The sequence below is a fragment of the Canis lupus genome, chromosome 1 (assembly GCF_048164855.1).
Source record: "Canis lupus baileyi chromosome 1, mCanLup2.hap1, whole genome shotgun sequence".
NCBI lineage: Eukaryota > Metazoa > Chordata > Mammalia > Carnivora > Canidae > Canis > Canis lupus.
The window spans coordinates 116335173-116350194 of record NC_132838.1 but is presented as its reverse complement, the minus strand read 5'-3'; the positions used below and the strand labels follow the sequence as shown (position 1 = coordinate 116350194).

The following is a 15022-nucleotide window of genomic DNA, read 5'->3' as shown; positions in this document are numbered from 1 at the left end:
ATGTGATTACAACATGGAGCATAAGTGGCACTAACAGATGTGGGAAGAGATAGCAATGATTCTTCTTGCTAAGTCCATGACTTGTGGAAAAGTAGGAAGTTCATGGGCATCCTTAAGAGTAGGTTACCAACACTTGGAGTACCATGAGTATTGTTGGGATATTTTACAGAGCTTATGGGAGAGGAAATTATTCTGAAAGTTAAATGAATGTGGTTAAGATGGGCCAAGCTTAGTCATCTGCTTTCCTGCCCAGGTTACCTGAAATTCAGTACTTCCTCCTCTTGGACTTAAGGAAACTAAAGGACTTAGGGATAACTAAGGGATTAAGGAAAGAATGGGAAGTGAAAGTGTGGGTACGGCAGGCAGGTCTAGGGCATTTTACTTGGAAACTGTGAGAACAGGAGATAGGAAGGAACCAACAGGAGTGGGAGAACAACAGAAACTTACTTGTAAGAATGCCTGAATGTGAAAGAGAAGGTTTACTGATAACTTTAAGAGAGGCCAAAGATTCTAGAGAAAGGGCAATGGAACAAGAACACAGGAGAGGTAAGATGAGAAGGAGAAGGAACATCTGGATAAGGAGGTGGGGTGCATGGATTTTGAAGGGTCATCAAGAGAGCTAAAGCTCTCCGAGAAATGTCTCCAGTTGCCTGCAAAGCTCTAAGGCTTTTGAGAACTGGACTCTGAATGAAATCCAAAAGGTGCTAGCCTCTAAAAGTGCCTCTTTTGCTACATTTATACTCACCCTGACAGTGGCAGCCTGAGCATGCTGCCTCACAAATCCATGGTGCTTCTTCCTGCTCCAGCTTGAGGATCACATATGGTTTAGTGCCTTCATAACCTGTTCCAGGGAAATGATCCAGGCCTTGGGCTGAGCTCCTTGGTCTTCAGGGCCACTCAGGCAGCATTAAAGGCTGCACAACAGACATTGTACTTGGGAGAAGACTGTACACACACCTCATCCAGAACCCAAAAGGAATTAGTAATTCAGGACCACTGAACCTCAAGCCAAACTCACTAAGGCAGCACAGTGTAAGAGTTAGGAAAGTGGACTGTGCAGCCAGACTGCTGGGGTTCAAATCCTACTCTGGATTTAGGTGAGTGACACTGGGCAAGTTACTTCACCTATCTTCACCTTCACAATGAATTCCAAAGTGTGTCTCTGTTTCCAAATGTGGAAAATAATGGTACCAATAGTACCTACCTTGTAAGGCTTTTAGGAGAATTCAAATAAGTTAATATTTTAAAAGTGGCTGAAATAGTGTCTGGCACATAGGAAGTATATGGTACTACAAATGCTCTAGGTACCTCAGTTAATTTTAGCAACTGAAAAAGGAAGGATTATTCAAGCATAATCTAGATTGTGTGGCGGAGCTGTTCTTACCCACTGAGACAAGGTTGCTGTAGGTCTCCAACATCACATCCCGGTACAGCGCCCTCTGGGCAGGATTCAGCCTGTACCACTCCTCTTGAGTGAAGCCCACTACCACATCTTTGAATGACACAGGTCTCTGCTGAAGACGAAATGACATTAAGTCACATGGGAAAAATGCAGCCAGAGGTGGATGGTATAGAGTGTTTATGCTCCTAGGTCAGAGTTTATCATGATCATTTATCTATCTAGAATGCCTCTTACATTCCTGGCTTTGGGCTTTATATGGTAGGAAAAATAACAATCACATTGGAACCCACTCTCATATACACTTTGAGTCAACATATATTAATTAAAGAAGACTTGTGGGGGGGGGGGGGGGAGAAGACTTGTTCTGTGTACCCTAGTGAGGGTTGCTGGAGACATAGTCATGGATGGTTCCTAACTCAAGCTCTCACAGCCTGGCAAGAAAGCAATATGTAAAGCCATCTAGCTGAAAGTATAAGAGCTATGGTGGCAGGACATCTAGGTTACAGCATTTAGAAAAGTGTGAATGGTCCATTAAATGTTTCAAGGTCTAGCAAGGTGTCAGAGCTGGGGGATATTGAAGCTGAGTCTTCTCTATAGAAAGATGGAGAAGCTGTAATCCTTGCAGCGGGAGTAGCATGAACACGGGAATGGAGAACAGTGACTTTATGGGCTGCGAGGCTCTTAGTAACAGGAGTATACAGGGGACTGATGAGAGTGATGAGATGATGGATTTTAAGACAATGGAAAATCAGGGGAAGATATGTATAGAAAGCACATTCTATGAGGCATGTGGTGAGTTTCTTGCACTCCATGTCAAGTGGTACAGTGGTAATTCTAAGCAGACTGCAGAGTTAAGGACAGATATTGTATCCCTAGAGTAACCACTAAAATCATGGTGCAGAGGTGTACTGAAGTAAATGAATTCCAAAAATACTCATTTAATCCACACAAACACACACATAAGAGAAAAAATAAAGGAACAAAAGCACATGGGACAAACAGAAAACCAAATACTAAAAAGATATATAGAAGTCCAACCATACCAATAATTATATTCATATTAAATGACAGTAAATTATAACATAAGTTAATCTATGACTGAACACTCCAAAAGGCAGAGATTGTTAGGCTGGATAAAAAAGCGACGCCTGTAAGAGATACAGAACTCACACATAATTTGAAAGTGAATGGATACAGAGAGAAATGTGGAAGGTGACCTGGGGAGAGGTAAAGAGTGTAATAACGCGGTGGAATAATAGCAGGTGGAACACCGTGTTCACAGGTGAGACAGTAACAGTGAGACAGCAAAGGATCATTGTAAAGAAGAGCAGAGTCTGCACTTTAACTGGGTGTGGGGAGTAAAAGAGGGGTAACAGTAACACCCAACTCTCTCAAAGCCAACTGGGTGATGGTGGTGGTAAATCAGACATAAGAACCAAACAGCAGAAGCAAAGAGGAGGTGTTGTTAGACATGTAGGGACACATGGGTGGAGACACTTAGCACGCAGCAGGATGGACATATGAGTCTTGTATCAAGAGCAAGATCAGGAAGGGAGCTAAAGCTCTGGGAACCACCAGCAGAGAAGTGGTAGCTAACATTGTCAGTGTGGGATTTCTCTGCAGGGAGACAGGATGAGCAAAGTGCCCAGGCCAGAGCTCCAATGGACACTAATAGATAGCTATAGATCCAGAGAAGGACCCACAGGTACTAACCTGAGGATGCCTGTGATATTGTGATACATTAAGAAATATACATTTTGCCTTCCATCCTGGTTCCTGGAACAGAGCTTCTTAAACCCTTGTAACTTTGTAATAGTGGTAATAGGAGTGTCTTTTGTTATTCCTAACAAGCCCCAGTCAACAAAATAAGAATTTATGCTAATGACAAGGAGGGGTCTGGTCATCAGAGAAACTAACCAATGTGATTAGAGGGTTGGAACTTCCAGCATCCTTCCCTACCACCCAGCCACTGGGGTGGGTGGGCGGTACCAGAGATTGAATAATTACCAATCAATGATTCAATCAACAATGCCTAAATAATGAAAATCTCATGAGGGACACCTGGGTGACTCAGCGGTTGGGCATCTGCCTTTGGCTCAGGGCGTGATCCCAGAATCCCAGGATCCAGTGCCACATCAGACTCCTTGCGTGGAGCCTGCTTCTCCCTCTGTCTGTGCCTCTGCCTCTCTCTCTCTCTCCCTGTCTCTCATGAATAAATAAATAAATAAATAAATAAATATCTTAAAAAACAATAAATTGAAGAAAGTTCTGTGAACCTTTATTTTTTTTTAATTTTTTAATTTTATTTATGATAGTCACACAGAGAGAGAGAGAGGCAGAGACACAGGCAGAGGGAGAAGCAGGCTCCATGCACCGGGAGCCCGACGTGGGACTCGATCCCGGGTCTCCAGGACCGCGCCCTGGGCCAAAGGCAGGCGCCAAACTGCTGCACCACCCAGGGATCCCCTTCTGTGAACCTTTAAAAAATAAAGAAAGAAAATCTCATGAAAAACTCAAGAGCTTCCAGGTTGGTGAATACATCTGGGGAGATGCACACCCTAAACTCCACACAGAAGTTCATGTGCTCAGGACCATTCTGTACCTTGTCATCCGGCTTTTCATTTGTATCCTTTATAATAAACCTGTAATAGTGAGAAAAGTGTCTCCCAGAGTTCTGTGAGTGATTATAGTATATTTTCAGAACTGAAGAGGGGGTCATAGGAACCCCCAATTTATAGCTAGAAGTTAGAAGTCCAGGTGACAATCTAGGATTTACAATTAGTATCTGAAGGGGAAACAGTCTTGTGAGACTGAGTCCCTAATTCATAGGGTTTGTGCTAACTCCAAGTTGAACTAAGTTGTAGGACACCCAGTTGGTGTCCACAAAGAATTAGAGAATTGGAGAATTACTTGGTATAGAGGAAAAAACTCCCCTATTCCTGTGAGTAGAGGAAACAGTACCTACGATAGATCTTCAAGTGACTGTAAAGAATTGAACCTTGCCCAAAGAGAGGTCTCATCTTTACACTCAGCTCCTGAGAGTTATTCTCTAAGCCCCTGGAATGTTCTGCTTGATATGTCTGTCTTTGTCTACCTAGGAGCCTTGGGCCACATGAGATAGTCTAGTAATGTGATTTCTGGTGGGGGCTTTGGGTCACAGGCATCAGGTCAACCTCAGGGGAGGCTGGTACATCTCTTTGAAAAATGTGGGGTCTTTCAGTGGCACCTGAGCAGTGGCCTAAGCAGATGAACCTGAAGGCAGGACCCAAACCAGAGTAAAGCCACAGATGCTGGCACATGAGACCCTAAGACCCATACAAAGACCATGTATAGGAGATACCAACCAGATATACTCTCTGATGCCAGAATAACATATCATGATAGTGGAGAGAACAATCAGGCTTTTATTACAGAGCATGGGGCCTGGCTCAGTTGACAGGCTCTGGGTAGGTATTTCCCAAATACAGCTAATTGGAGTGGGATGGGATGGGATGGGATTGGATGTGACAGAACATAACAAAATAGAAAAGATGTAATTTGGTACCCAAAAGGCCATGCCATTTTCACCAAACACAGGGATGAAGAGGAAAGAGATTGAAGAAACATTAAGGTTGTAAAATTAGCATGACTAAGTGACTGAGTATGAGGGGGGAAGATGGGGAGAAGTCAAGGACAAATCTCAGGCTTCTGGCTTGCCCAGTGGTATGGTACCATCTCCTGAGATGGGAAACTGGGGCACAAAGAAGTCCCAAGACTTGTGCAAGGTCATACAGATGGTAAGGACTGGAATTCAAACTCAGTAGTCTAGTTCTAAGTCTGTGCTCCTACCCAGTATATGCTGTTGCATTGAACACAGAAGAAGGGGCGAAAGGTACAGTCTAACTTAGCAGAACAATCAAAAAGCATCTTCTTATTTCAGCCTCAGCAAAGTCACCTGGGATGTTGGCCAGAATAGTCTTAGTAAAGTGGGGAGAGAAGACGTTAGACTCAAGAAAAAGTAAGAAGGGGATCCCTGGGTGGCTCAGCGGTTTAGCGCCCGCCTTCGGCCCAGGATGTAATCCTGGAGTCCCAGGATCGAGTCCTGCGTCGGGCTCCCTGCATGGAGCCTGCCTCTCTCCTCTCTGTGTCTCTCATGAATGAATAAATAAAATCTTAAAAAAAAAAAAAAAGAAAGAAAGAGTAAGAAACAGGATATGGAAACATGAAGATCAGAAGTCACTGCAGGAGATGAAGGAGGTTAGGGGAGAAAGGAAAGGACTTTGTGGTTTGGAAGTGGTGACGGTTTCTAGCGCTGGAGGCACTGACAATGGTTGTAGGGACAAGGGAAGAGATCTGGGAAAGGGGAGAGGATGGGTCTCCAGAAAAAGATGTCCTTGCTGGAGGGAGGGCTCCAAAGAGGTGGAAATACAAGAACCCAGGGGCTAAGGGGGAGTCTCATCAAGACACAGGGCCCTCCATCATCTTAAGATGGTGAGGGTCGGGCTCTCTGCATGGAGCCTGCTTCTCCCTCTGCCTGTGTCTCTGCCTCTCTCTATCTCTCTCTCTGCACCTCTATGAATAAGTAAATAAAATCTTAAAAAAAAAAAAAAAAGATGGTGAGGAAGGTAAGGGGAATTGGGAACACTTCACACTGAGACTTGGTAGGGAATAAGATGTTCAGTTTGCTGCCAAACTAATAAAGATAGTTAAGGGAATGATAGTAACTTAAATAATAGACAGCTCTTCTGTTCCTCAGTCTAGCTCAAGGACACAGATACCCTGGATCAAAATCAGGACTTCCATACAAATGGAGGAAGCTTCTTGTCTGCTGCTCCCTTCAAAAATAAATAACATTTGTGTTTTCACCTTCTTCTAACTTAGCATTTTATTCCATTACATATATGGGCTGCAAAGCATAGAGAAGTTGGAACTTCCTGTAACTCTCATACAGATGAAAACACTATCTCATCATTGGGAAGCTAAGGCATGATGCTTTTGGTCACTTCAAAACCCCAGAGTTCTGTGGGGCTAACACTCAACTCCAAGGGAAGAGCTGAACCACTGTAGAAAACATGCTTCTGCATTTGTTCATTATCGTTTAGATTTCTGTCCTCTATGCTAGTGCTTCTCACACTTACAAGAGCATAAGGACCACAGAGAGCTTGTTCAACACAGATCTCCAGGCTCCACCCTCAAATAACCTGATTCGAGCAGGTCCGGGGTCTAGGTCTAGACATTCTGTATGTCTAACAAGCTCCCAGGAGAAGCCCATGTCCTGCAACCACATGGTTAGCAGCAGTGTTCCTCTACTACAGCCATAAGAAGACCCCTCTGGGAAATGTCTTTAGAAACTGCCTTGAAAAGCTAGTTTTCTCTTAGAAATAACAGCATGCTTCTATCCTATGGCCAATGCAAATCATGGGTTGTGTTTGCCTTTTTGCTGGGCTACCAGGAAGACCACAATTAATGACTCTTTGTTGTTGTTGTTGTTGTTGTTGTTGTTGTCAATTAATGACTCTTGTTGGACTGTTTTGTACATCTGTATTCCAACAAAGAAGGTTCCTTGCATCATTCCTTGTAATATCAAATTTGGAAATTACCTGAATGTTATAAAATGAAGGACTGGTTAAATCAGTCATATTCCATGTGTGTGATGGAGCGTTATGTACCTTGTTAAAAAAAAAAATGGTGTGGTCCCAAGTACTAACATGTACAATCTCTAGAATATTTTAATTGAAGAAAAAAAAAGGGTAGATTAGTATGTATAACAAAGGTCTTGCCATTGTATCTACATGTAGATAGAAGATGTGGTGTTCCACCCAAATCCCCCTGAGGAACTGAGGTATATCTCCCAGCTACTAGGAGAAGACTGGCTACTGCAGGCTTGAGACCTTTTGCAAAGAGCCCTGGGTCAAAGGCAGCTACCCATCAAGCTTATGTCCCCTCCATGGGGCAGCCTACAACCAATGACTGGTTGATTTCAGAATATAAAAGTCTCCTTCCTCTATTCAGGAAAATGGCAAGAGCCATCCCAGCTCTAAAGCATGTGGTAAAGTCAGCTCGTGCCTCTGTTTAACGCCCTCTGCCTAATCCTGCTTCCTTCACTCCTTATAGGTCTCCCTAGTAAACTGCATGTGTGCAAATCTCCATCCCCAAGTCTGTTTTCTGAGAACCCAGCCTGCGATAAAGTACATATGCTTGAATGCACATATTTTTTCTAGAACACTTTCCCAAGAAGGGAACTTTGGCTACTTTACGTCACACTTACCTGGTACTCAATCATTTTCTGCTGTTCTTGGAAAAAGATTTGAGTCCTGTGAAGACAGAGACTGGGGGGAAGAAGATGGAGAAAGAGAGAACAGAGTTGTGAGGGACCAGGCCCATCTCAGAACTTGCAAAGTCTCTACATAAATCTTGTACAAAAACCTATCCTTTAAATCACTGTGATAGAAGAAAAAAAAAAATGGTGCCATTCAATTCAGAAGATGGATGCATAAAACAGACCTCCGAAGAAGTAAAAGCTGCTGAGTAAGAAGTGAAAATTTATTTAAAAACCAAAATCCTTGGGATTCCTGGGTGGCTCAGCGGTTAACCGCGTCTGCCTTCAGCCCAGGGCGTGATCCTGGAATACTGGGATCGAGTCCTACATTGGGCTCCCTCCATGGAGCCTGCTTCTCCCTCTCCCTATGTCTCTGCCTCTCTCTTTCTGTGTCTCTTATGAAGAAATAAATACAATCTTTAAAAAACAAACAAACAAACAAACAAACAAAATCTTAAAACAAATAACTGGCCCCAGAAAAATGGATCCACATTCATGCTCTGAGAGGGATCACCTCTGCAGAACAATACATTTTCTCTTGAAGGCAAAATGCTTGGGATTTGCCTCTTCGTTTACTTTTAAAGTTGTACATGTTCACCTATCAGTGCTGATGAAATCCTATATTTGGGATGCTTTTCTAATAAATTATATTATCATTTAAAAGAAAAGTATATACTGAAAAAGGGCTTTTGTAACTTACTACAAAGAACTCAAAGCAAAATAAAATGACCACATAACATTAGTAAAACTAACAGTTATTTACATTGTGGTACAAATGATTACTGAAAGGGTACACCTTGTTATTCATCCAACATATTAAGTGTTGTTAAGGGGAATCCCTGGGTGGCTCAGAGGTTTAGCACCTGCCTTCGGCCCAAGGTGTGATCCTGGGGTCCCGGGATCGAGTCCCACATCAGGCTCCCTGCATGGAGTCTGCTTCTCTCTCTGCCTGTGTCTCTGCCTCTCTCTCTGAGTCTTTCATGAATGGATAAATAAAATCTTAAAAAAATAATAATAATTTTCAACAGATGAGAACAAATGACAGTTATTTTTAAGATGTTTAAAGAGATAACTACATGGCTTAAATTGAAAAGAGCAGATCATGGTTTAAGAGTGTAAATATTTTATGATGTACTTGAATGTTTAACGGAAAAATCATCAATGGGATAACTCATGATTTTAAAACCTGAATCTTTTGTAGCTGTTTCACAAAAAATCAGCTAGTGCCCAGATTCTGATCTCTTTCACTGATTTCCCTAAAAAGGAACTAAAGCTCCTTGGAAAACAGCTGAGTCCACATCTGGGGCAAAGAACACAAGAAGCACCTCTGTAATCCTGAGTGCCAGAAAACTACGACACTTCTTCAGTGATGGGTCTTGGCAAAGGGGGGGAGGAGCCAGCCTCAAGGTTCCAACCATGCCAGGAGGAGTGGTAAGAGCAAACTGGCCATATCTACCAAAGCTAAACATCAATACTTCATGGTCCAGTAATTCCATATGAACGCACATGTTGTTCACAAACTTTTAGTCTATAAAAGCTGTGAATTTGCAGTGAAAATCAAAAATCACAATATTAACTTTTTTCTCTTAAATTAACTGGCACTGTAATTAAATCAGACTACTAGAACATGGAGGCTTTCAATTTCCAAAACATCCATACATTAGGAAATGTTGAACTAAATTGATACAAAACATTATTAATAAAGAATGTTCAGGTTTCCCGACCACAGAAGTGAGAAACCTAATAAAGAGTTCTGAAAATACTGTGCCATTAATCTATAGCCTGGAATTAAAAATCCACACTTAGGAACTACAAGGGCTCTCATGCATGGCTCCTGGGATTGTAATTTGGTTCAACCATTTTGGAAAAATGGCCCTATCAAAAGCTTCCAGTTAGTTTAGTGATTAACAGAAGACACCAGATTCAAGGGGAAAAAACTCTTTCAAAATGAATACATTCTTCTAGCTTTGTTTTACAGAAGCCTTTTCTCACTAATCTACTGACAAATCATCTTTTGTTTGGTTTTGTTTTTTACAAATCATCTTTTGAAAAAGGAAATGATTCTAAAGTGCTGGAAATATTCTCTGTCATGATCTGGGTGGTCGGTACATGAGGATACACATATGGAAAAATTCTTAACACTAGTACTAAATGAGTTAATGATTTACTTTTCTCAGTGAACAATGAATATCCACCATCAAAATGCTTTGAAATACTGTATAGGGGGAACCCTGGGTGGCACAGCAGTTTAGTGCCTGCCTTTGGCCCAGGGCACGATCCTGGAGACCCGGGATTGAATCCCACGTCGGGCTCCCGGTGCATGGAGCCTGCTTCTCCCTCTGCCTATGTCTCTGCCTCTCTCTCTCTCTGGATGACTATTATAAATAAATAAAAATTAAAAAAAAAAAAAGAAATACTGTATAGGTCAGAAAGCATGGCTCATATCAAAATGCTTTGAAATATTGTATAGGTCAGAAAGCATGGCTCATACAGCAAAGTTAGTGTAAAATAGGCATTTAGCTATCAGGACTGAGCAGTGAGCTTATTATGCCTTTAAGAATATCTTTTTCTTTATCGAGGTATAATTTACATATAATAAATGAATCCAGTTTAATTGTATACTTCAATGAGTTTTGACGAATGTATTCATTCGCCCACATAACTAACCCCCACGCCATCAGGATATGGAACATTTCCAGGAACATCCTGTTCACATGATATAATAACGAATTTGTCTTAATGGTGTTAAGATTAACTACTTAGATTCCTGTCTCTTCTATAGAAGAAATTTAAAAAGTGATTTCCTTGAATGTTAGGTAAAATACTCTGTTTAAATAATACATAAATTATTTTTGTTTATTATTATGTTATTATTATTTGTTAAAATTATTATTTTAGCTATACCAGTAAGTCAAAAAAGTAGTTTAAAAAAAGTATGATCTACTGTTTGAATTTCATGTATATGAAAGTCAGAAACAGGCCACCCTAACCTATGTGATAGCTGTGACTAGGCATTGTGTGGGAGGGGTAGGGGAAGGCTTCAGAGTGCTGTAAATGTTCTCTATTACAATCTAGGTGGTGGCTACGTGAGCATGCACATATGGAACAATTATTAAGCTACACACTGTTCTCTATGCACATTACATCTCAAGTTAAAAACAACTCCCCACAATCCCATTATTTAAAAAAATCTATGTGTAGAAAAGCTTTCAGCATGAAATACAATAAAATGTTATTAGTGCCTTGATTTGGGTGGTAGAATGTTTCTGATTCTAATCTATAACTGAAACGCACACACACACAATTCATTATTTACAAGTTACTGTTTTACTGCCTTTTTTCATCATGAGGGAAGCCACAGGAGGGCTTTACAAGGGGGAGAGGGTTCTCTGAGAGAACTGAACTGTCCATCAGGCTCTGAGCTGGCAGGAAAGGTCTGGGGCCCAGCAGGCTGGGGCAGTTAATCCAGCCCATTCAGTTCTTTAAAAGAGTACACTCCCTCCCTCATCCTCCTGGACTTTAGCTACTCAGCCTCAGCCTGGTCTTTATGGCTGCAAGACGCCAGCTAAGTGGTGGTGTGGCAAATGTGCTAGCGAATGTGTGGCTGGAAGCCTGTGTTCTGGCCCTGGCTCTGTGACCATCTAGGTTTGTGGCCTGGGAGAGTCACTTCCTTCACCTTTAAATGAGATGGCAGCATCAGTGGATGAAAATCATGAAGAAACATCAGACAAAATCATGTTGAGTGACAGTAACACAAAATAAGTGGCCTATACTCTTCATAAATGTTGACTTCATGAAGGATAAAAACTGAGGAACTGATTCCCATTAAAGGAGACCAAATGGATATGTCAACTAAAGGTAGCCTGTGATCCTGAATTGGATTCTGGAATGAAAAAGGAAATGTTGGGATCCCTGGGTGGCGCAGCGGTTTGGCGCCTGCCTTTGGCCCAGGGCGCGATCCTGGAGACCCGGGATCGAATCCCACGTCGGGCTCCCGGTGCATGGAGCCTGCTTCTCCCTCTGCCTGTGTCTCTGCCTCTCTCTCTCTCTCTCCCTGTGTGACTATCATAAATAAATAAAAATTAAAAAAAAAAAAAAAAAAAAAAAAAAAAAAAGGAAATGTTGCTATGAAATGATATTATTGGTTCACATCTGAATAGGGACTGTGGATTAGGTAATGGTATTAAATCAGTGTGTTAACTGCCTGGTTTTGAAAACTGCACTATATATATAGGAAAATGTTCTTGTTCTTAGGAAATGCCCACCGAAGTATAGAATAAGTCTATAACTTATTCTCAAATACTTGAGAAAAAAAGGATAAAAATAACATTTATAATATGACATATATATACATACACAGAGACAGCATGAGCATGTAAGCATTTATCTGGGTGAATGTAAATGAACGATATATAAAAGTTGACAGTAATATCCCTGCAAATTTTCCAAATAAAGTTTAATTTTAAAAAAATCTATGGCTATAGTAGGTCTGCTGCCACCATTGCTCAGAGAATCCAAGGACTTTTTTGCTCCTTGGTGAGGATGGAGTGAACTCCTCATATTCCCAGAAGCCAGGTGAGGTGGCAAAAATGACAAGGGAGCAACTTAGAGTCCGGAAAGTACCAGTAAGAGTAAGGGAGTGGGCTGGCTACATCCCAGGCTACAAGATGGCAGAATGAACTCTGTTGGACCAATGTCTCCTTCCCTTGAGAAAGCAAGCCTATCTCACTTGGCCTTCCCTGCTTCCCTCTTCACTTCTGTCTCTCTAAATCTTGGGACCAAACTCTCCCCCACCATGGAGGGTCCCTGGAAGGAGCAACACCAAAATGAGTCTTGTTCAGCTTCTGGCTGAGGGATGATGCTATTTCCTGTTACTTAGGGGTCTCTGCTCTGGCAAGAGTCTCGGAACCTAGCTTCCTCCTTCCCAAGAGATTCTTGTCCCAAGTTCCCCTCTCCGAGTCCAGAGGGTCTTCAACCTGGCCTGCTAGTTCCTCACAGCTCCATCTCTCAACCATAACTCACCCTCAACTATAGCCCCAGGCAGGGCCTTCTGTAGACTTGACCAAGGTCCTGTGAAGCCCTGCTGTCAACGAGGTGGTGGGACCCACACAGGTGTACAGGGGACTCAAGTAACCTGAAAATAAACAGACCCCATGGTAAGAGTCATCCAACAGTCCCTTCCCAGATACTCTCTGAGGCCCAAGAGGAAGAAGCCTGCAGAGCACTGTGTAGGAAAACAGAGCTGAGTGATGGCTTGCTCTGGGTTTGGGGTAGGGGATCTTCTGAAAAGACTGTGAGCCTCAGAATCACTCAGACAGAAGTTTGAACCAAACAATTCCTCTAACCAAATTAGGGGAATCTAGGCCAAACAGTTTACCTCCCTGGTGCTCAGTTTCCTTATCTGTGAAAACAAGAATGAAATGATAAAAAAATAAAATTAAAAAGCCCATCTCAGAGCCTTTCTATGAATTACCTCATTGAATACATACTCAGGTAAGGTTGAAAGGGGCTGAATTATGAATTAACCCCTTTATCCCTCTTATCACTTAGGAAATTCCAAGGGTTTCAGGAGATCTATGCCAGAAATGGACTGAATACCAAATATGTACTTGGTATTTATAAGAAGTAATATGCATTTCTTCTTATAAATCATAGTATCACACAGACTAAAATATGAAAGGCAAAAAACAGTAATTGGGTGCACATGATAAAATTAAGGAGACTTTTTTTTTTCAACTTCCTTCAAAAATGAGGTAAAATTGTTTAGTAATTTTTCTTTTTTCATTAAAGAGCAGATTATTTTTCTACTAGAGGGCCCCATCTACACACGGCCTAGTACAGCAGACAAAGTCACGGTGTCATGAGCTCTAAGGAAAGAAATGTGAAAAACAAGGTTCCCTTCCTCCCTCAGCCCCAAGTCCTCCCCACATTGAGCAACTCTGGGGAGGACCTGGTGGAAGGAGAAAAGTAAATATTGGTAAGTGGTACCAACATGTAGTTGGTCTCCCTACAGAAGCATAGCAATTATCCGAAGGGCTACCACTTCTTCTTAACTACAGATTCTCACACATCTGTATCACCAGTCCCTCAAAAGTAATATTTTACTACATACTCACCATCATTTGGATGCTCTCAGGCATAAATTTAAAACCAGACAGATCATAGATCTCTCCTTCCCATTCACAATAGTGAACTCAGTGGCTTTTCCCTCAATTGGCTCTTCTTCTTGGGTCATAGCCTTTATTTCCTGAAGCTCTACAACATGTTTTAAAACTTTGTCTGGCACGCTGCTCCACGTTACTTATTCTTCAGAAATATCCTGGCTATTCTCAAATGTTTCATCTTCAGTATGAAATGCAGAATTATTTTGTTAACTAAAAAAGAAAACCCTTCTTAGATTTTGCTTGACACAGCACTAAACAGGTCTATTCTTTTAAGGAAATGTTTCAAAATTTGAAAAATATCAAGCCTTTTGATCCAAGATCAAGACTTCTCCATTTAGTCAAGACTTCTTTTACATTCCAAGACATTTTTATACTTTGCTTCATGTAGGTACACTAATTCTCTTTTTATATTTATTACTAGGCAGCCAACTATGTTTTGGGTTGCTATTCTAAATGGCATGTTGTCATCCCCATAATTACTAACTGAAATTGAAAAGTCATCAATCTATTTTCCTATATTCACTTTAAAACCACCTTACTGAACTTTCTTAGTATCTACAATAATTTTGGAATTAATCTTCTTGAGCTCTGGCCAAGCAGTTGGGGGGAGATATGTAATTACTTCATCTCCAAATACTTAATGCTTTATTCTTCTCTTTTCTAAATATGTTATGCCTCTCACCTCACTGATTACTGTACTCACTAGTACTCCAGAAGGTAAACTCTTAGTAGGACACAATAGGCTGCTCACTTGAATGAGAGTGCTTTGTATTCTGTCATTAAGTATGATACTGACTTTTGATTTGAGGTAAAGGAGTTCTTTTTTTTTTTGAGGTAAAGGAGTTCTTATTGTGTTTAAAACGTATGAACACAGTATTGTTTTATGATTTTTTTAAATCCAAAACAAATGTTGAACTTTATCACTTTTTAAAATCATCTATGGCATAACTATATGATGTTTTTCCTTTGACTTACTAATATGCTAAAATTCATTAATAAATTTATTTTTTTAGAGATTTTATTTATTTATATAACAGAGACAGAGAGCGAGAGAGCGCACACAAACAGGGGCAGTGGCAGGCAGAGGGAGAATCAGGCTCCTTCCTGGAGCAGTGAGCCCCATTGCAGTGTTCGATCCCAGGGTCCCGGTCCCAGGGT

General features: G+C 41.3%; 1 protein-coding gene across 5 annotated transcripts in view; it reads right to left on the bottom strand.

The window, feature by feature from the left end:
- ZNF793 (zinc finger protein 793) overlaps positions 1–15022 on the bottom strand; it is a 147790-nt gene that overhangs the window by 7406 nt on the left and 125362 nt on the right. For 3 of the 5 annotated variants that reach the window (XM_072770007.1, XM_072770149.1, XM_072770076.1), the window contains 3 exons: positions 7650–7710; positions 1385–1514; positions 746–841 (listed from right to left, as the gene is read on the bottom strand). In XM_072770007.1, the coding sequence (XP_072626108.1) occupies positions 746–841; positions 1385–1514; positions 7650–7664 (241 nt within the window). In that variant the 5' untranslated portion in view covers positions 7665–7710. Of the gene's footprint in view, positions 1–745; positions 842–1384; positions 1515–7649; positions 7711–12722; positions 12835–15022 lie in introns of all 5 variants that reach the window. The other 2 variants (XM_072770284.1, XM_072770220.1) reach the window with 2 other exon arrangements.